We start from the raw sequence: 22,643 nt of genomic DNA on the forward strand, positions 1-22,643 counted from the left end.
GAGTGGGAGGTGGAGGGATGGCCCTTGCTGCATTCCTTCTTTTTCCTAGCCCCAGGACACAGGAAGAGGCACAAAAGTTTTTGCTCCCAAGTTTGTGTGGGGACAGGTGCATTCTGCCCACCATGCTGAGTGATTTGCTGTTCATTTTTATGAGTGGACTGGCTGCTGAAGGGTTACAGCTTCTCTCCCAAAACCCACTCAGCCTCTGACCACTGGTACTGTCAGCTGACCTGGGACCCAGGCCATAGTGTGAAAGGGTCAGCCTGAATTCAGCCTTACCACCAATTTCTACTAGAACCTGCCTTCCTGATGTTAAAGTCTTTATTATCATTTGACTGAAAAAGTCCCATCTTTTCCTCTCTCTTTTCTAGCACACATATCTAGCTCCTTAGCACCCCAGATTCCAAATCAGCCAGACTCAGCTCATTGTTTCCACACCCCTTACTTCTCTTTCCCCTAGCCTGTTTTTTCTGGATCTTAATAATGTGGGTACTATACCTACTCTCCTGGGCACACAGGTTAGAGACCTCGGAACCATCACCTGCTCCTCCTTCTCCCACTTCCATTCAGTGAGGAAGTGATATCTCTGTCTCCCCTAGGCCATGTTTCATCTCCAACCCCAAGTTTATCCACTTCTAGTCCTATGGCTGTGCTGGGCTATGAGCTCCCAGGACGGTGTCTCTTTTGTCCCCTTTCTTCTCTCCTTGCCATTCATTCATTTGCTTCCCAAGTGTTTGCCATGTTCTGAATGCTCTCACAGAGCCTATAAAGAGATAAGTGACATGTGGTTCCTGTCTTCAAGGAGCTCATCATCTGCCAAGGGAAACAGCACATCTCTTGTGTCACATTGTTATCCATCCTGTCATAGCATCCTGTCTACCTATGCTGTGCTACCTGTCAGCATCCCCAAAAGCCACCAATCAAATTCCAAGAGCAATGATATCCATTTTAGAAAAATCCTTTGTGGGAAGTGAGAGAAGGGCATTGTGTTGCACACTACATGGGAGCATTCCCAAAAAGTTCATTTGATGTGTGTTTCCCCAGTTCTGTTTCTTGGTATAGCTTTCACAGTGCTCAGTCTCTTCTGTCAGATCTGCCTCTGGCCCCAAACTATTGCTCCCATCCCCACTCCTCACAGCTTCTGTTCTCCTCTCTTTTAGCTACATCTCTTTTCTATTTGAGTAATTTAATCTCTGATTTTTTTTTCCGTGTGTATGACTGTCCCTGTTGAACAAAGGATGCTCCTTGGAAACATGGAAGGAGAGGGAAGGGATCGTAAATAATTCTTCTCCCCTCTTTCCATGCCCTTGCTGACCCAGTGACTGTGCTGTACCCATAACAGGTCTGTGAAGAACACTCTGGACACAGCAGAGTGTAGCTGTGCCTGGGGAGTTCTGAAAGGCTTCCCAAGATAAGTGATGTTGGCACTAGGTATGGCAGGATGGGTAATCCCATTAAAAAGGAAGCAGGTATTGTGTGCCAAGACCTCAGAAGTAATCTGGTCAATTTGGAGGAGGTAAAATTGATAAATGGATGACATCATCAAGTTAAATTTGGTTTTAGCAGTTTGATAGAAGGATGAACAAACCTCATGTTTAGGTTTAGAAATTGTCAGGTTTTATTTTGTTTTTGTTTTAATTCAAGCCTGTCAAACAACTTCTGCATAAGGAAGATGAATTTTAACAACTTTAACTAAAAACAGCTCTGAGATTTTCTTAGGTTTTGAAGAGAACTGACCCTAGAAACATTGCTAATTTCCTCCCTTGGCCATATTTTTTGAATTTTCATAGTTATTTAAAATGTTCTTTTTTTTCATAGTTGTAGTTGAACACATTACCTTTATTTTTATTTTTAAAATGTTCTTTTTTAAATTGGTGCATTATAATTATACATAAGTGGGATTTATTATGCTATATTCGTACATACACATAATTTGATCAATCTCATTCCCCACTAAAATGTTCTTTATATATATATATATTGTTATTGTTGTAGTGGACACAATACCTTTATTTTCTTTATTTATTTTTATGTGGTGCTGAGGATCAATCAAACCCAGGGCCTCACATTTGGTAGGCCAGCAGTCTACTGCTGAGCCACAACCCCAGCCAGCTGCACTAAAATGTTCTTAATAAATGTAAAGTTTTACATTTCAGATGAGTAAAGCCAGACTCTTTTTATAAGGAAATTTTATAGCAAAGAAAATCCAATCTCCACATTGAATGGAAGTAAAACAACAACAAAATCAGTTCCTTATCATAGAGAACTGAGCTTAGTTAAAAGGGAACATTACTTCAGTTAATTAATTAGCTAACTTAAACTATATTCAATACTATGCAAATTCAGTTTTCTAATCAGCCCAAATGAAGATATTTTACAGCACAAAACAAAATAAAAAACTTCCTTTTGTTAAGAGCTGATCCCTTTATTAATAGGAGACCTGTACTTTTGAATTCACATTTTCCTTTCTAGAATAAGGTGGATTATAATAATTTGTTTCCTGGAGACCAAAAAAAAAAAAAAAAAAAAAAAAAAACCCTCCTGTGATAAACCAACATTGAATCTAATTTAATGCCCCATTCAAAGAATAGCTATTCAATAAAATATTTATTAATTTATTAAAAGAGTGAATATGGGCAAGTCTTGGATCCAGAATTAGGTTATTAGGTTGTACATGATTGGAGGGGAACAGTATGCTCAGATAGTGTCCTGACTGCTTTTCTTTGCTTTGCAGGACAGTTCTGGGATGAGACTGTGGAAAAGGAGGTGGTTTGTGCTTGCTGATTACTGCTTGTTTTACTATAAAGGTGAGTTTAAGGCTCAGCCAACCAAGAACTGTTTGTGTTAGAGAATGGTGGTAAGGGCACACAATTGGTGGTTTTCTTAAATCCAGTAGACAGACTAATAGTCTGAGCTAATTAGTAGCCTATTACCCTGTCAAAGTGTGGTTTTTTTTTTTTTTTTTTTTTTTGATACTGGGGATTGAACTCAGGGGCACTCAACCACCGAGCCACATCCCCAACCCTATTTTGTATTTTATTTAGAGACAGGGTGTCACTGAGTTGCTTAGTGACTCACTTTTGCTGGGGCTGGCTTTGAACTTGCAATCCTCCTGCCTCAGCCTCCTGAGCTGCTGGGATTATAAGTGTGCGCTACCGTGCCTGGCCATGTTTTTATTAATGTTTATGATTGGTGACTTCACTTTTACCAGTCTTAGCACTGGAAAGTGAGGCTATTGATTTCAAGGAAATAGAATCCAGTTTGTTTACTACTTAGGGTCTCAAAATTCAGAAAATCAGGTTCTGCCCTACTTGAAATATAGTTACACCTTGGAGGCAATCTGGTGAGGTGAGAAGTATAGATAAATTATATTTTGTAACCCATCATCTAGATTTATCCTCTTTGATGTTGGATGGGCAGTTGGTGAATTGAATTGACCGTCTGAGTATTTATGGAGGACTACATTAAGTTTGGGACTGGGCAGTGTTGAGAAGGAAGTCTCAAATATGGAGGAGAGAAAGACATTTACCAGACAAGACTAGACTATGATTGATGCTTTAAAAGACATCTGAAGTCCTTAGGTGGTTCAGGGGGAGCAACAAGTGAATTATGTTGGAGAATCTGAGAAGGGTTTTTTAGAAAAGATAGGATTTGAGTTGGACTTTTAAGGATGGGTAGAGCTTTGCCTATGTGGGAGGAAACGGGCATCATGAAGAGAGGATACAATTTTGAGTAAAGTTCTAGGAGCAGAACAAAGTATAAGAGACCTTCTGGCCAAGTGAGTCTTGCATGGAGAATATACTAGAAGATAAAGCCCAGAGGTGAATAAGGGCCAAAATGAAAGGGCTGTCACCCGTAGACAGGGCAAATTTGACTTTGTGTCCAATGAGGAATCAGAGAGTGCCTTTAAGTCAGAGCAATAGCACCCTCTCCATAGGCAGTAAGACACCACTGGTTAAGAAGATGGTTTGGAGGAAGAGAGACTAGAACTAGAAGGTAGGATTTTTCACACAGTCTTGTAACTTTGCCAATGAGGTTTGCCCCATCCAGAATGTGCCTCCCTGTCCTTGAAAAGACTTCAAACACTTTCTAAAGCCTTCTCAACTTCCTCACAGCCCGGGCCATACTGCCCTTTTCCAGGTTGATTTGAGTGTGCTCATGTGATTCTCTCTGCTCTTGGGGGGAGTGCCCTGTGTGGTTCACCTTTATAGTTCCAGCATTTCACAAAAGTGCCCAGGGAGTGTCTAAATGATTCATGAAGAGGAGATGGCCTTAGTCCCGGGGAGAGAGAAGAAGCCCTGAACAGAGTACCCAGAAGGTTGTTCTAATGTGTTTTTCCATTCAAAGACAGCCGAGAAGAAGTGGTCCTCGGGAGCATTCCTCTACCCAGCTATGTGATCTCACCTGTGGCCCCTGAGGATCGCATAAGTCGCAAGTACTCCTTTAAGGTAGTGCCCCTTCTCTCTCTTCTGCATCAATTCCATGTTAAGCTGTTCTGAAAAATGCCTTTATACACACAGTTGCTTTTGGGAGGAGGGAAGTTGGTTAGGAAGCTAGAGAGTTTCAGACTCAGATTAACAAATATATAAATTATTTAAACTAGAATAATATATGTCAATAGTAATTTCATGTGGATCTGAACTTTGGAGTCCTCCAGTTTTGTTCAAGTATTAAACCCTTTCCTCCCCCATGGCTACTATATATTGCCTTCTTATCAACTTAATCAGCCAGTGTACCCAGTATCCACCCATTTAGTGTAATTGATGATCCCCACAATGGATTTATGTCAATTAAATTATGAGTCCTCACATTGAGGGATGGGAGCCTGCATGTTGAAGAAACTGTCAGGTTTGTTCACTTTATTTATCTTGTGGTAAAGTCATTAGAATGAAATTGATCAAATCCCTAGGCAGATGTTTCCACCAGCAGAACCCCTTTTCTGCTTCCTTTGTGTCATGCCATTTGGAGTGTGTGGGGCTGAGATCATTGGTGACAGTCCTTTGGTGCACTCTGACACTTGTGTGGAGGTTGTAGGAAGGTGGTGGTTAATCCCAAACTTGGGAGTCCTGAGGCCTTCTCCATTGGTGGCCTCCACAGATTCCTTCACTGCAGTACTTCTTGGGTCCCTCAAGAATGGTGAGGAGATCATCAGTTGTACTAAGTGGCAATTCAGTTTACAGCATTTGGAGCAGAAGTCCCAGAGAACATTGCGGCAATAGCCCTGATGACAGTAGAAGAGAATCCCTGCCCTCTCACAGCTGCTCAGGGTAAAGAGAATGCCATCCACTTCAAGCTGGGTAGGGTCTCCTGACCTTACTATTCCTCTCACTTGGCTCTCCTATATTGGGGGTACAAGGTGAGTATTAGGCAGCAGGCATTATAGCAGAGTCACCTTTTCCAGGCATAGATAGTTGAAAGACCATGGAAAAAGCCCAGTCAGGACACCCGCCATTCTCTGGAAGGGCTGGCCAGTGTTAACATGTAGTGGCTGGGGTGTTATCATTTGGTCCTTAGTCTGTGAGAGGCTTTTGCAAGTGATCTTCTGCACCAGCATCTTGAACTGGAATCTATGGTGGTGCTTACTGAATCTATGGTGTCACCTACTGTTTTAGTCATCTTTTTCACTACTGTGACCAAAAGACCTGACAAGAATAATTAGAAGAGGAAAAGTTTATTTGGGGGCTCATGATTTCAGAGGTCTCAGTCCATAGATAGCTGGCTCCATTTCTCAGAGCTTGAGGTGAGGCAGGACACCATGTCGGAAGAGTATGGTGGAGAAAAGTGGCTTAGGACATCTCACCAGGAAGCAGACAGAGAGCTCCTTTCAACAAGGGCAAAATATATGCCCCAAAGGCATGCCTCCAGGGACCACCTCCTCTAGTCACACCCTGACTGCCTACAGTTACCTTTCAGTTAATTCCTATCCATGGATAAATGCACTGATTGTGTTCACACTCTTATAAACCAATCATTTCACCTCTCTAAGCTTTCTTGCATTGTCTCATACTTGAGCCTTTGGGGGCTACTTCACATCTAAACCATAACACCTACTTTCCTGCTACCTTCCCTTTCCAAGGGAGCACAGAATAAGCTGATACTTCAGCTTCATTTATCAGCAGGTTGGAGCTGTCCTCCCTCATGTCAAGTGTTACTCCAGAATTGCTACAGATCTGTGATTCTGGCATCTTCCTTCACTTCTGAGGCATGGAATAGTATTGCCTTCTATCTGTAAAACCAAGTGCGTTCATGCATGTTAACTCATTTAATGCTCCTGGAGAACTTGAGAGGTCAGTATTTTTGGCTATTTTATATATAAAGGAAGTGGGGGTCAGAGAGCTTTAGAAACTTTGCCCAAAGTCACAAAGCTGGAAGATGATGGAGGCCACACTCTACCCTGAATTCTATTCTCTTTCATTTGAATTACAGGGAGGAGGGACAGTTTCTCACTCTTCTTCTCTGTTTTTCCTTTCATGTCTTCTCTCAGTCACTTCCTGCACATTGCAGGAGGTAAAAGAAGGTTTGAATGATCATTTATTGTATTGTTTAGAAACTCTCCTTTGTAACTCAGGAGCTGTTCTGAAATCATATTGTTCAGTGGCTTTTGAACTTGCCTTTTGCAGCCTAAAAGTCTTCCTTAGAAAACCCTCCTTTCTGGGTTGAGCATCACTTCTGGGCAAACATGCCACACATGGTTTGGGATGGAGCAGCATTTGGAATGTCCTTAGAGGGACTTATTGTGACTATATATATTTCATCTTAACACTTCATTGGGAAGTATAAAAATAGATTCTAAGAAAACATATGTGTGTTAAACTTCTTCTTCTCCCTTTCTCTCTCCCTCTCCCTCCTCTTTCTCCCTATTCCCTCCTTAGGAGGACTTCACCAAGTGATGGGGATGTAGTTCAGTGGTAAAGCACTTGCCTAGTGTACACGAGGTCCTGGGTTCAACCCCCAACATCCCAAAAAAGAAAGGAAAAGGAAAAAAAAAAAACAGATTTCACCAAGAATGTTCTCCAAATCTCCAAATCTCCCAAATCTGGGAGACAGAAGGCATCATGTGTTTAGGGGTATTTGGGGTCATCAGGGTCTAAAAGAGCAGAGAAAGCTTCTGCAGATCTGGTCATGGTCAGCAGGTTCTGCAGAAAAGGCATTGTTTTCCTGAGACAGAAAGATTTCCCTTTGGGTTGCAGCATTGTTCTTTGGGGTGCTAGTGAGTGGGCTGTGGGGCAGTTCAGAATCTGTGTTCTTAGACATTCCAAGAAATGCAGTGTTCTGTGTCCTGGGCCTCACAACTTGGGCTCTTCTCTGTGCAGAGCTGAAGCTCTCCCAGTGGTGCTCTTCCCTCCACTTCTTTATGCTAGTCATGCTGGCTTCATCCTGAAGATGAATACTCTGTGCTCTCGTCCTTCTTGGGGTTGTGGCCTCTCTGCCCTGCTACTCCTACTAAGTAGCTGCTTATCATGTGGAAGACAGCGTGAACGTCAGTTCCTCTAAGTCCTTCTCTGGGTCAGGCCATGTTCCCATTGCCCTCTCACAGCATCCTGAACCTTTTGATAACATTTACTGTGGTTGTAGATCCTTGTCTTAGGGCTTCTCCTACTTGTCTGTAAACTGTCATGGCCTTTTTTCAGGCTGCCCCTCCAACTTTTAGGACACACTTTTCTATCTAGTAAACAATAAATGATGAATTATTGTTGCATGAATAAGCTCAAGGAGGACCAACCAGTTGGTGGGCCCTGGCCTTCTGGGTGTTCCTTTATTTCCCACATAAGTTTTTTTTTTTTTTTCCTGTTCTAAAGGCTGTCCTGAGGGGCTTGAAGTAGAAGGATTCTGGCTCCCTTCACCAATGCTGTATCAAGACCTGAGGTTTAAGAGCCAGCAGAGCAGTCACATCCTAGGTACATTATGTTTTTGAGGGAAATGCTTCCTTGCTCACAGCCTCATTTTTTTTTTTTTAAGGTATAGCCTGGTTTCTGTTCAGTTATATAAAGTTGCCAAGTAGGATTTTGTTAACCGAGAAGCAGAGAAGAGAGAGGAAGAGGTCATTTCCTAGATGAGACTAGGGAGGAATGAGGAGACTTGAGGTCATCTGGGCCCTGGCATCTTCCTCGGGCTCAGGAAATCTTGGGCTTGGGTCATTTGGCCAGATGAAATGGGAGCTCCAGTCCTTCTTGCCCTCACAGTTAATGTATCTAATATGCACCAGCACAGGCAGCATGCATTTGGGAACCTGTTCTTCAGAGCCAAGAGCAGCAGGCACACACCTGCTACAGTTTGATTAGTGAATGAGTTTATATTTGTGATCTTGCATGACTCCTCTGTGATGCTAGGTGCAACTCTCAAGGCCCATTTGTTGACAGACGTGCAAACTCATGTCTGCATGCTTGAGACATGTCCTGGGTTGATTCCTGGACAAGGCTGGCTACATGAATTCTTGTACAGCAGAGACCTACCATTTCTAGTATGCCTTAGTTGTGTCTGGTGGGGTGAACACCTGTCCCAGAACCCTCTGTGACTAGGCAGAAAACGCTAAGAATACTCAGGAGACACACTGCTGATTCTCAATAAGACATGAATAAGTTCCTTCTCTTTCTTATTGCTGCATTTCCACCTTGCTAATATGGAGGAATCCATCCTCGGACCAGAGATACCCCTAAGATATACAAAGGAAGAATGTAAGGTTTCTTCAATCACTGTAGGGGCTTTGAATGAAGGCCAAGTTTGCCTAGACTCCTTTGACACTGGGCTAGGTGAACTCGGACATGTGAATGTCAGAAGAGGTCCACATTTAGTATGTATTTTAGACTCATGTTAAATGTAAGGAGAAATAAATTCTGAAGGTTCATCTGAGAAGTTTTCATTCACCCATTTTGGAAGCATGCAATCTTCTTGCTTTTAATTTTAATTTTTAAATTCTTTTTTGGTCCTTAGTGGAGTCTGCCTTTCATTCTGGAAACAGATTATAGGACCAGTGATCTGTATAATCACCTTCATTTCTGGAGAGGACCTGCAAGCATTGTACAGAGAAGCCTGGATGTGAAGTCAGACCTGGGCTCCAACTCTTCCTTCCTTCATTTAACACATATTTATTTAATATCTACTATGTGCCAAACACTCTTCCTGGGGATACAGTAGTACACAAGATAGAAAAGGTTCCTGCTCTCGTGGAATTTATAATCCAGAGGAAGAGACAGATGATAACCCGGTGACAAACAAGTGTTTAAAATTAATAGTACCAGCTAATGATAAGTGTTATGAAGAACCTGCTATCTGGGAAATTTACCTAACATCTCAGAGCTTCATTTGATGCATCTGTAAAACAGAGATTCTGTCTGTATTCTCAAGGCTATTGGGATTAAAATGAGACTGAAATCATGGAAATACTTAGGAGACACGAAGTAGGCACTCAGTAAATCTTATTTCTATACCATCTTCCTATGTATATTGGATGAGATTTTACTTGCAAATTAAAAAAAAAAATTGGTCTCCACTTATCAGAGCACAGGGAGAGAAACTAGTGTAGCCTCTGATTTGCAAACCATCCCAGTTGCTTTTCAGGCGTCATGCCCAGCACCTCTTCCCAGAAAGCACCTTGAGACAGAAGCACTTAATAGATGCACGAGAGTTTTTAATCAAATGTTGGTTAGCTCTCCAACTCTGTAGTGACTATTCGAAGAGACAGAATACCAGCTTCTATGGTGGAAATGCATCACATTTTGTGCCATGCAGTTGAAGCACAGTGAGCATGGGCCCATTTGTCTCTATAGAGACACCTTGCTGTGTATAAAGGCCCCTTGGACAATGTTCTTTCAGTGAGATATGAAGGGGGCATTCTCTTGGTGAAAGTCAGCACAAAGCCACATGTTGCTGCAGCTGATTTTGACTCAGTTCTTGTCTGATTTTAGCCAAACCTGGAATTATGTGCTTCAGACAAACAAAAACAGGGAATCCTAAGAGTCTACTTTTACTGAATAGGGATTTTTTTTAAAAAAGTCTGTTTCTGGGGCTAGGGATGTGGCAAAGGGTAGAGTACTTGCCTAGCATGCTTGAGGCCCTGGGTTTGGTCTGTAGCAACACACACACACACACACACACACACACACAGTGTTCTTAAATAAGCATAGCCTCTGTGCTCCTTGGTAAGCAGAAATTGGATAAATAGAAAATAGCAGCAGGGCTTTTCTTGTGGACAACAGACATAGCTCTTACTGGGCTTTACAGCACTAAGGAAGCAGAATCTAGCCCCTGACATTTTCCAGGTGTGGAACCAAGCTGGTTGGTGCTGTAGTTTTTAGTCTGGAAGGGGAAGAACATGGCCAGCTGTTTCCTTCTTCTTGCTCCTAGATGGGAAATGTGTACTAAACTCTCTTTGTCCTGGATTTCCATCTCCATGCTTACAGGCTGTGCACACAGGGATGCGAGCACTCATCTACAACAGCTCTACGGTGGGCTCTCAGGCTGAGCAGTCAGGCATGAGGACCTACTACTTCAGTGCTGATACCCAGGAGGACATGAACGCCTGGATCAGAGCCATGAACCAGGCTGCACAGGTGCTATCTCGATCGTCACTGAAGAGGTCAGTTCTGATGGAGTGTCCCTGCCAGAGCTTCCTACTCTGGGATGGGAACCCAAATAAATCCTCTGATTCCTGAAATTCCACTGTTTACTCCCTGGTACTAATCATTCCTCTCTTTGAAATTCTTTTTAACAATGAGTGCTTCTAGAAGAATCCATAAACAACTAACACAAGTTGCCTACCCCAGGTGGAAGTTCCCCTTTCTTTACTAGATAGAAACACTAAGGCCTGGAGGGGTGTTCCAACTGCCTGGGATATACAGCCATGGGAACTGGCATATTTGTGATTCTCTATTTTTATTCTTTTCTGTGTGGTAGAAGGTACAACCTTGGGGCACCAGATTGGGGAAGGGAACATGGCTGGCAAGAAAGGTCTTACCAACTGCAAGTGTGCTACAGCTGCCTACCATGTTCAGTGCTTCTTTGCTTGAGTGGCCCAACCAAGGATATAGTGGGGGATCTTGAAATTCCTGAGTCTATTAGTTATAGATGACACCCTGAGAAAATGCTAAGGAGGAGTAAGAGCAGAGTTGGAGACCCAGAGAGAGAACAGAAAAGCCCCAAAGAAGTTTAGTATATATTTAGCTAGTCCTCATTGGATATGGGTCCCATTTGACTACAGAGACACCTTGGTGGGTGTACAGGCTCCTTGGACAGTGTTCTTTCAGTGAGGCTTGAAGTGGGCATTCTCCAGCAACCTAAAAGTGCAATGTTTGAGTGACTAGAAATGAATTTCACAAGGTGAATTTTAACTTTTCAACCTTTTCTAACTTCCGATTGTGTAATTTTGGGCATTCATGTTATTTCCCAGCATTATGCTCTCTTTCTCGAGGCAGATAAACCATTGATATATAGTTATCTCCTTCAACAGGGCAGGTTGGGGTCAGGCCCTATTCTCCAGCGTTTCCTATATAACACCTCAGTCCAAGCATTTATCACACTGGGTTTTATCTCCCCTTCTGTCGTCTTTTCGGTATCCTAGGCTCCACACGGGAATTATCTTTGTGTCTTCTGCACAACATCTGACACAAGCTCTCAAATGACTATTGAGTAACAGGTTGAAAGAATGAATGAATGAATATGCTGAGCAGGACAGAACCAAAGACTAAGCAGTTTCCCCATGGGCCCTGAACCAGTAGCTCTTTACTACAGGTATTCAGTCAGTTTTGACTCTACCTTCTAGCATTGTCATCCAGCCTGAATTATTCTGTGGTGCTTATGATGACATGAAAGCTTCTCCAAGTAGCCTGCAGGTGTCTGTTCACAATGTCATTAGCATTCCCTAGGAGAAAGAAACTGAATAGGTTTGACACAACTTATTTTGGTACACATGCTGGTCCCTAATGCCCCCCCACCACACACATTATTCTTTTTTTAAAATTTTTTTTAATATTTACTTTTTAATTATAGTTGGACACAATGCCTTTATTTTACTTATTTATTTTTATGTGGTGCTGAGGATAAAACCTAGGGCCTCACACATGCCAGGCAAGTGTTCCAACGCTGAGCCACAACCCCAGCCCTTACACTTTATGTAAAGTCAGAGGGTTTCTTCTTATGTTCCAGCTTTGTTCAATGCATTGTGGCCGACTAGTAACTAGAGTACTGGGTAAAAGAAAATTTGAGAATAACATGGGCCTTAACAGGAAAAGGTGCTGTGATTGACAAATGACATTTGCCTCTCGAGGATTAATTTGCTAGCCATGATTTGGATATTTTTTACTCTTCTTACCTGAAGAATACGTAATTAGCTGTCATCTTTTGGTTTTAGAAGGGATCCTTTCCTTTTATGGTCTCAGGCCATTGTATTGTCTCTAACTTTTCTCTAAACTTTTTGAAATTTATTCCTGTTTTGCTTTTAATAAACTCTTAAAACTCCATGATCATGTTTGTTCAAGATTCCTTCCCTCTTAAAAAAGAAAAAGGATAAAAAACAAAACTAAAAAACTTGTTCTAGGGTCTGGGGATGTGGCTCAAGCAGTAGAGTGCTCGCCTGGCATGCGTGCGGCCCAGGTTCGATCCTCAGCACCACATACAAACAAAGATGTTGTGTCTGCCTCAAAAATAAAAAAAGAACACCAGTGGATATTTAAAAAATAAAAACTTGAATGCAGAATAACAAGGAGGACTTTAAAAAAAAAAAAAAAAAAAAACTTGTTCTATCTTCCAAGCCAGAATAATAAAGACATAATAACATTTTCCCTTAAGTTCTTGAGAAATTGTCAGCCAAGCAATAAAGACTTATTAAATGTTCTGTTTTTCCAGAATAAGATGTTCAGACATTTGGTTAGTTAAAATTATCTGTCAGGCAGACTGAATCTTGCCTCTAATCTAGTCTGGTCTTGTGCATTGCAGAACCACTCTCTGTAAGTGGGTGGCCCCAGGGGTAGCTTTTGTTCTCTCCCTCTGTGATTCTCACCCAGATCCTTCTGTCCTCATTCATATAGGTATTTGCTTTCTTGGTGAATGATGGTGTGTTAATAGCACTCATGATTGCAGGTGAATGAAAGCGTAGAACAATCTACCTTTAAAGAGGGAAAATCATTGGTTCATGTCACTGAAAAGCTCAAGATAGATCCAGCTTCAGAACAGCTGGGTTCAGAGCTCAGACAATGTCATTATAAATCATTCTCTCAGGCCCTGGGCTCTGCCCACCTCTGGGTTGGATTTAGTCTCGAGCTCCACGGGAAGGTCCCTAGCACATCCAGGATATGGGGGTAAGATAACTGCAGTAACCCCAGACTTGGCCATCAAGGTTAAAGTCAGCAGGAAAGAACCAGAGTCTTGTCCAGAGCACTGAGATTCATCCAGAGTAGACAGGCTGAGAGCACATATATGTTGTAAACCATCCACTGTGGCCAGGGATGCAAAGTCCCATGCAATTTATATTTTGGAGAGGAGTGAGAAGTAAGCCATAAACAGGTGATGAATTAACAAGACAATTTTTATCATGATCTGTGCATGAAGACAGCACATGATTGGCACAGGCTGATTAGCACGTCTCGCTTCTGGGGACAAAGGCTCAGGCTATAGGGGATTGAGAGGTGGGGATGGGTTTCCAAGGAAAGGTCAGGGCTATGGACAGAGGACCCAGAATGGCTTGTTAGAATGAAGTAAATGAAGTAAAGGGAGCACCAGCAACCATTGTCTAGGTTGGCTGATTCACCCTCACTTCCGATTTCTTCTGTTTCTTTTGTCTCCTCCTAGAGCTTAGTCTCTGATTTCAGATAGACTTGGGTTCAAATCCTAACTCTCCTGCTTTCTAGCTATAAACTCTTATACAAGTTATGTGTGTTTTAAAAATATCAGTTTTCCTGAGTTCATAGGCTCTTTACAAGGATTAAATGAATGAAAATATAAGGTGCTTACTTAGCAGAGGCCTGAGAGACATAGTAGGTGCTCCATAGCAGATATGCTGGCTTTTATGATGTTTGGCTTGGTGATATCCCCCGCCCACCAAACACTCTTCTAGTTTCATCATTAATCCTCTAGATCATGTTGATCATGAGTGTCCTGTGAGCAAATCACATACTCTCCCTTGACAGGATGTCCCCCTCCTCTTGCCATGTGAGTTGTGGCTTGGCAGTCCAGGCTCCCTGCAACATCACCCCGAGCCTGCTCATCAGCTCCTGCCTCCTCCAACCTCTTCCTGTTGAAATTATGTGGCTCAGGAGCAGAGCTGAGGGTCCCTTGCTGCACCTCCTACCTTTGTCTTCTCGTTTTCTGCACTGGCTTCTAAGTCCCATGATAGTCCCCCACCCCACACCACATGCTTTTAAGGGGACCACACCAAGCTCTGCTAGCAGAGTCTGCTCCCCTCTCTCTTTCCATAATTGCTTCTCTTTCATTTCCATATTCTGCCACTCATCTGACCCTGGATTCTGATTTTTGATTCCCTAGAGCCTCCTTGAAATCTGTATCCCCAATTTATCTAAGGGTGCTTTGTCCTCTCTACCAAACTGAAGTACTAAATAAGGAGGTCCATTCGCTTTCCCAGCTCTCAAAACTGACAAGTGATTCAGACAGAAGGGCATAGCAAAAAACAACTCCTCTTTTTTTCTGTCTCCAAGCCTTTCTAGTGTTACTGTAACCCTGTTTCATGACCAAAGAAATTTAAAATCTAGTCACCTTTGGAGTAAAATCTAATTTCCTTGGCAGGGCTGTATGGGCCTGGTCCCTACAAACACATTTGGTTTACCTCTTGCCATTCTCATTCCGTGTCTCAGCCATATTGGAATTTCAACAACGTGAAACCCAGTGATTCATCTATACATATTTATTGAGGGCATACTGTGGATTAAATACTGATAAACATGGCAGTGTTCAAAGAGAGAAGCAAAGTCCCATACAACTTATATTTTGGAGAGGAGTGAGAAGTAAGCCATAAACAGGTGATGAATTAACAAGACAATTTTTATCATGATCTATGCATGAAGACAGTAAAACGTGAGATAGGGGAGGGTGGGACCAGGGAAAGGGAGTAGCCCATTCTGTTTGGTGGTCAGGGGAAGTCCTCTATAAGAGGATGATGTGGAGGTGAGGCCAGATTGATATAAGTCAGATTTGTAAAACTTTGAGGAAAGGCATTCTTGGCAGAAGGAATGGCATGTGCAAATGCCCTCAAGCAAGAATGAGCTTAGCGTGTGGCTGAATCAAAGTGAGCAAGAGGGAAAATAGAGTGTGATAAGATTTGGGAGGAAGATAGAAGTCTCACATGAGGTGCCAGGATTCCTCTGGGCTTTGCTCATCTTCAACCCCAGCCCTCTCACCCTTACCAGGATTACTCCAACACATTCTTCAGATCTTTGTTCCTTAGTCATAGATCTTTCGTGCTTAAGTTATGGGCCTACTTTTTCATTGTCATCCCGATCAGTCTTTAAGCTACTTGAAAACAGTAAACTCATTGGTGCCTAGAATAGTAAGTGTTCAGTTATGGATAAGTGCATGGATGTTTGGCTGGCCAAGCAGGTATGAATGCATGAACAAAATAACCGTGAAACCTCCACCTATAAGACATTCAAATAAGGACTTGGGATGACTGGGAGCAATCTGAACACTCACTCTTCTAGGATTTGTGCATAGGGAACCAGCCTATTCAGAAAGCACCCCCACACACCAGGCTCTCTGTACTTGTTTGAATAATTGCATCTTAACCTTCACATTCTGATCTCCTTGGGTAATGTTTGGCAGGACAACCCCTGAGGCTAACCCTGGAGGCTGGATAAACCTCTTGGACCCTCAGCAGAATAAGGACTTTATAGACACGTTTTTTAGCCTGGTGCAGGGCTTTGGAGTAAGTTCAGGTTGCATTCAAGTCCTCTTTATGACACTTGTGTATGATTCAGGGCAAGTTGGTCAACCTCTTTGAACTTCACTTTCATTACCTGTAATGAAAGAATAATAACATCTCCTGCCTTGTGGATTTGTGTGATAAGAAGAGTTAATAAAGTGCTTAGTTCAGGTTTTCATTTCATGTAGAGTTAGTGATAGCTGCCATTGCCATTGTCCCTATCCTTCATTAGAGATAATTTATCATAAGTAATATGCTTACTCATGTGAGTGCCTCTACCTTTCTGGGCTTGACAGTCCTGACTTTGCAGGATTGCTGTAGGGATTCGAGATGGTCTCTGTCAAATTCCTGATATACAGTAGGATGTATCATATAACAACAACCAAACATTGGACATTTAAAAAAATAATAATAATACCTTGACTGACTGCTGTAGAGAGGTGGAAAGTCAATGAAGGTAGCATGTTCCAGAGCTTCAGACTGGCTGAGGCTAAGCTAAGACAGGTTGTATGACTTGCCCAGGTGGAAGGAAGAGAGAAGGATTCTTCAGGCAGAAATGAATATAGTGGAGAGACCTAGCAGCCATTGAATGTCTTTTCTCTTTTCTTTGTCTGGTTTGTCAGTCCTTACAACTTCACAAGGGATTTTGCCAATAGCCACTCTGCTGATGCAAGAGGCAGCCTCCGCTTGGCAGTCGGGCTGTTTCATTTATTTCGCAGCCTCGATCTTTGAGGGCAGCCTAGAGAGTTCTGGAGTGTGCTGCCAGAGCCGTTTGGCCCTCTATTGTTAGTTCAGGTAGAGCAGGCTGAGCATGAAAGTTATCAGGATATCTTCTCCCATCCCAGGGGGACTGACCTGTTTAACTCTAAGGGAAAGAAGAGACCAATTTCTGCCTTGGTTGCTCTCCACCAACTCTTTCCTCAAATACTAGGAAATAATTTGAGTGAGCAAGCTTTCCTGAATGTTCTCCAGATACTTTGGGCCCCTTTATCTTCAACCTTTTGTACAAGTCTGTTGATTGTGTCCAGGGTGGGTTCTGGCTTGTGAGCCCACCCTGCTTCCAAGACTGGGGAACAGTGCTCAGAACTCAGAATCTGTCAACATAGGCTAAGCCAGCTTCTCATGGCAGAAAGTCTGCCTCTTGACCTGGCTTTGATCAAAGCCTCCAAAACATCAGTGGCCTGACCCTGTTCTTAGCTGCTAGTTTGGCCATCTAGGTAAGATGATTGGGGTGGAAATCTCTCCAGTGGTAATACAGTAGAAGAGCTGTGCCTGCCAGGAGGACACAAGCCCCTTCATTCCTGTTCCTGTCTCAACCTTTGAATGACATTTGACATATGTAGGGTGTGTCTGTGTATTTTTAGAATTTTTAGAATTAAGATTCCAGGAAATTCTATTATTTATTACCTGGTAAGATAAAGAGTTTAGAGACAGGACAAAATAATAGTGCACAACTACTTGGTAAGATCTATTAAGTTCCAAGTTCTTGTGAAGAAAAGGAATAAGATAAGTATCGCCAATGTGAAATAAGTGTTCTTGCGATTTGCAGGGAGAAATAAGAATTTGTTCTAAGCAGACACAGCATTTTGTGATGTGCAGAAAATGAACGGACCCAACTTCATCCTATTATAAGCTTAGCCTTTCTCCTTGGTTAGGAAGTACATTTAGTTACTAACAATGAAATACCCCTAATAAGTCCTAGGAATTGGGGGAATAATTAAGGTGGCATAATCAAATAGGGTTTTAGTTTTTCTCCAGGAATCTGGAGGTAGGGTATCTAGGCTGGTACAGTAGCTTCATGATGCTATCAGGAACCCTGGGTTCTTTATGCCCAAGTTTTAGTGTGTGATTTTCATCCTCATTTTTGTTACCTTGCCATCCAATAGAGTTTAAATTTCAGGCAAGAAGAAGAGAAGGATTATCTAAGCCTGTGTTCTTTTAAGGACTTTCCTGGAAGACCCACCCAACAATTTCTGCTTACATTTATTGACTGGGCCAGTGTTACATATGACCACTCTCAGCTTCAAGGGAAGCTGGGAAATATAAGTTTTTTGCTGGATATACTGTTGCTTTGAAAAAAAAATGGGGCAAAGAAGAAAAGAATAAATGTTGGAGAGTACAACATCTTCCTATATATTCTCTCTAATTCTCACAAGGAAGCAGAGCCTATTATCCCATTTCACAGATGAGAAACATGATATTGGAGAGGTCACTTGCCCAAGGTCACTCAGCTTAACTGAGATAGAGTCTGTTCTTGAATTCACAATTGACTGGCTCTAAGCCCTATGCCCTCTGATTTTATCTTTTTTGGTACCGGGTACTAAGCCATTGAGCAACACCCCTAGCTCTTTTTTAATTTTTATTTATCTTTTTTTACTTTTGAGATAGTGTTTTACCAAGTTGCTTAGGGCCTTGCTAAGTGCTGAGGCTGGCCTTGAACTTGCAATCCTCCTTCTCAGCTTCCCATACCACTGGGATTACAGGTGTGTGGCACAACTCCCCGCTGGGTTGTTGTTTTTAAAAAGTGACACATATGAACAAAATGGTCACTGAGTGTCAGTGACTCTGTGGTTTTGGACCATCACTGATCTGTTTGTTCATGATGGTAGTGATGACCTGCACAGGAACAACAGCTCATCTGGAAAGGCTTGTGTCATTTTAGCTGAGCATCTGTGCTCTTCCTGGCCAAGTCCTCTGAATGACAGTCCTAAACAGCCAAGGGGTGCTTCATTCTTTCCCACCACTGTGCTGAATTGAGCATTGCAGATCTCTTTTGTGATAAGTCACCTGACTTGAGAAGTTATGTGTTAAGTTGTTGAGAATGCAAGGAGGAAACCAAAAACTCTTTTTGGCCTTAGATCTCATAGCTTAGTATGTTAAATGTTTAAGTCAGGGAAAGTTGGGCAATAGGGAATATTACTTGCACCTTTCTCACCTGCAGCCACAGCCTGAACATTATGGGACCAAAGGAGCATATTATATAAGTCCTAGGAACTGGGGGAATAAGGAGCTGTTTATAACCCAGAAGTAAACTGCTGGCTGACAAGCAGACTACCATCCTTTTAGCCACCCTCTAAAGGTTTGTTTTGCATTGAGTGCTGGTATTAATCTGAAGAAAAGGATATATAATCCCTATAAAATTGATTTCCAGGAATTACTAGCATGTATCCTCATACGTACACATGCAGTAAGGACTATGATTTTTGTTATAAAATAAACTCCCAGGCTAGAGGAGACTAACAAACTCCACGTTGTAAGGTTAAGTATTTATAAGAATACTATTAAATGTTACCATGGCTAAATTGAACTTGAGGGTCATATGGCTTTGAAGGCAGAGGCTATTTTCCCTACTACTTTCTTGTTCCCCAGGTGTCTATCCCAGTAAGGCATGGATAGGTGTTCAGTAAATCCTTGGTGGTTGGTTAGTAAAGAAAGCAAATACAATTTGTTGGGCTGAGACATTGCACTTACAATCCTTAGGTTCTGAAGCTGAAGAAGCCCTCATTTCCCTTCAGTTCTAATGCCATACATGTTGGTGGCATGTTTATTTCCTATCTGGCTCTTAATGACGAGATGCTGTTTGTCTCTGGGGTGTGAATAACAAGAAGATAGTTACTTGGGTTTCCCAATTGGAGTAACCACTTGGAAATATTGGAGCAAGTGAATCCAAAGTGGTGTGCTGGGTCGTAAAGCTTCCTCGACTTAGAGTGTGACCCAGAAAGCAGAGCTTTCATCATCTCAATGGCAGCCTGAGCACATCCTCCATGGGTGGTTTCCTGAAATAGTAAAGAACATAAGAGCCACGTTAGCCAACTTGATGGATGCTGGTGGGTTACACTGATGAGGAGTAAAGGAAGGAAGGAAAGTTTAATTTCATTATGCACACCTTGTGTAACAGAGTTGCCCCTTCCTAAACCTGTGTAAGAATCAATTTTTCTTGAAGTAGAGGTCCCTGAATATTTCTCATATTTTCTTACTTCTGGAGCTGGTAGACCCACTGAATGTTAGCAGTGGAGGGGTTCTTAGAGGTCACTATTTCAGAGTGTCATTATAAAATGATGTAATAGTCCTTCCAGTATAAGTAGTAGAAACCAAAGTCTTAATGAGAAAAGGAGTTTATTGGTTCTCAACCAGAAAGTTTTAGAATGTATCTGGTTTAGGTGTGGCTCTATCTGGGACCTCAGGCCTAGTAGGACTCTATTTCTCTCTAGTTGCTTTCTTTGGTATCGGCTTCATTCTCAGTGTCTTCCCACATAGTTGCAGCAGCTCTCAAGAGTAGCTCTAGCCAAAGTCCCAGGGCTAACTCTAATTGGCCTGGGTTGGGCCATGAACCAGTCATTGAAACTCTGAGGCCTCGGGGGGACAAAGAGTAGCAGAGACAGCAGGGCCCAAACTATGTGGACTGGAGGGAGGGGGATCCCTAAATGAAAATAACGCTGTTATCAGAAGGGCAATGGATGAAGGTGTGGGTAGGAAGGAAGGATGTCCCCTAGTGATGAATAAAGGGAGGTCTTAAGGAGCATTATTATTATTATTTTTTTCTCACAAGTCTTAGGATATCCATGGAAAAGGGCATTAGGACATTGACAGAAGCATGATTGCTTTTCTCAGTTCTCCATGCCTAAATTGTGCTGGGTGTATTTTCACTTCATACTAATATTTTGTTTCCCAGATTGGGTTGATTCTGCTCTGTGCTGATTGTTAGTAGCTGAGGTTCTAAGGTTGCTGCAAGGATACCTGGGGTCTGGCTGTTGAGATGTAAATGCAGCAGTATTTCCATTGTATTTTCTGAGATTGAAATGGAGACCTTACTGGCTTGACCATTTTTGAGTGATGCATCTTAAACAAATAAAAAATTTTTTTTTTAAATTTCAGATCATAGGAAAGAATGAACACTCCCCCAGTAAATTCTACAGAGCTAGAATATCTTCATGTCAAAACCTGATAAAAATATCCCCAAATAAAAACTATAGGCCAATTAAAAGAGAGAGAGAGAGAGAGAGAGAGAGAGAGAGAGAGAGAGAGAGAGAAAAGCAGCTTAAGACTAGAACCTTTTTACCAAGGAGTGCAGCTGAACTGCTGCCCCATTAAGCATCTTTTTCTAGTCCATCTGGGCTAGAGTATGTTCCTCAGACTCCAGTGGGAATGCAGACTTAATTAGGACTTATCCCAAGGAGGCAGGAAGAGGGGCAGCTTACAGTGGGAGATGAGCCCTCTGCTGTGTTCCAAGCTCCTTCTCTAGTCTCAGTTCGTATCCTGAGCTATCATCCTCTCTTCTCCTTCATAATTGCTGGGTTTGCATGGAGGCAAACCACAGACACACATATGGAAAGTCAGTAGAAGTGGAGGCTAGAGCACACAGGCTCTGGAGTTCATCTGGGTTTAACCCCTGGTGTCGCTGAGTTCCACCTGTATGATTTAGGCCAAATCATTGGTTTTCTCTGTGTCTCCATTTCCTTAGCTCTAAAATCGGACTACTAATACAGGATCATTAGGTCAGTGCTATTGGGTTCCTATTTGAGCTGTTCCCTGATAAGATAAAGTGGTTGTATGGAGGGGTGCCTGTTCTCTTGTTACCAAATCTGAGAAATATTAATTAAGTTGCCAGTTTTACTTTTGTCTGTGCTAGACACCAGTAGAAGAGATCCTGGGCTCAGGATCTTGGGCTCCAAGCTGGACTGCCCCACACAGACATGTGGACAAACAGTAGAAAGGCAGGATCAGTAACACATAATAGGATGGGAACACGTCCCGGATTTCATGAAATTATCACTTGTTCTTTTATGCAGTAGTACTTACAGAGTGCCATTCCATACCAGTCATTTTGCAGAAGTTCTGGACATACACAATGATCAGGCCTCGAGTCTGAAGGAACCTGTACTCTAACACAGAGTTTTGTTCCCAGTATAATTAGCGAACAATAGGGTCAGCATAAGGTCTCATCCTAAATTAAGGGTCTGTGTCAGGGGTGGCTTCCTGGAGGAGGTAACATTTAAGCCAGATCCCCAAAAGAGTGAAGGATTGGGCATGAAAGGTGTTTGAAGCAGAGAGAATAGTCTATGCAAAGGCCCAGAGGTGAGTGAGTGTAATGCGTGTACCGAGAAGTCTTGGCTGTGGAATTGGCTGAATTTGTTGCTGTTTTTTGCAGGGACATGGAGAAGGTGGAGCGGCAGGCAGTGCCCCAAGCCAACCACACAGAGTTGTGTCGAGACTGTGGCCGTGTTGGACCTGGACACTCAAGAGATTGTCCTCATTGTGGCCATGATGATTCCTTCGGCTTTGAGAGGCGGGAGCAGGAGGAAGAGCGGTACCGTTCTCAAAAGGACCCACTGGAGGGGAAGAGGGACAGGAGCAAGTCCAGGTCCCCGTATTCACCAGCAGAGGAGGATTCCTTATTTGTGGATTTACCCAGTGGTCCGAGAGGCCAGCAGGCACAGCCACAGCGGGCAGAGAAGAATGGTGTGCTCCCCATCTATACTCCAGGAGAGCAGAATGGGACTGGCGGGTACCAGCGGGCCTTTCCTCCAAGGGCCAACCCAGAGAAGCACAGTCAGAGGAAGAGCAGCCTGGCCCAGGCAGAGGCCTGGGCAAAGGCCCAAAAGGGAGATGGCAGAAGGTCAGTTGTAGACTCGGGATCTTGCTAATAATGGGCATAATAATGTAGAAACAATGGCTATCATTTCCTCAGCACTCACTGGGTAAATGCCTGCCTTAAACTCTTTACCTCCATTATCTACATAAATTCCTCTAACAGCCTGGCAAGGAGGAATGATATCTC

At 42.6% G+C, this 22,643-nt stretch overlaps 1 protein-coding gene across 2 annotated transcripts in view; it reads left to right on the forward strand.

Annotated features, from left to right (window-relative positions):
• The window catches only part of Plekha7 (pleckstrin homology domain containing A7), a 207,582-nt gene that overhangs the window by 138,347 nt on the left and 46,592 nt on the right, over window positions 1-22,643 (forward strand). For both annotated transcript variants that reach the window (XM_071616367.1, XM_027942413.2), the window contains 4 exons: window positions 2,735-2,807; window positions 4,348-4,448; window positions 10,401-10,576; window positions 22,014-22,481. In XM_071616367.1, coding sequence (XP_071472468.1) covers window positions 2,735-2,807; window positions 4,348-4,448; window positions 10,401-10,576; window positions 22,014-22,481 — 818 coding nt within the window. The remainder of the gene's footprint in view (window positions 1-2,734; window positions 2,808-4,347; window positions 4,449-10,400; window positions 10,577-22,013; window positions 22,482-22,643) is intronic.

Source organism: Marmota flaviventris, chromosome 9 (assembly GCF_047511675.1).
Source record: "Marmota flaviventris isolate mMarFla1 chromosome 9, mMarFla1.hap1, whole genome shotgun sequence".
NCBI classification, from domain to species: Eukaryota; Metazoa; Chordata; class Mammalia; order Rodentia; family Sciuridae; genus Marmota; species Marmota flaviventris.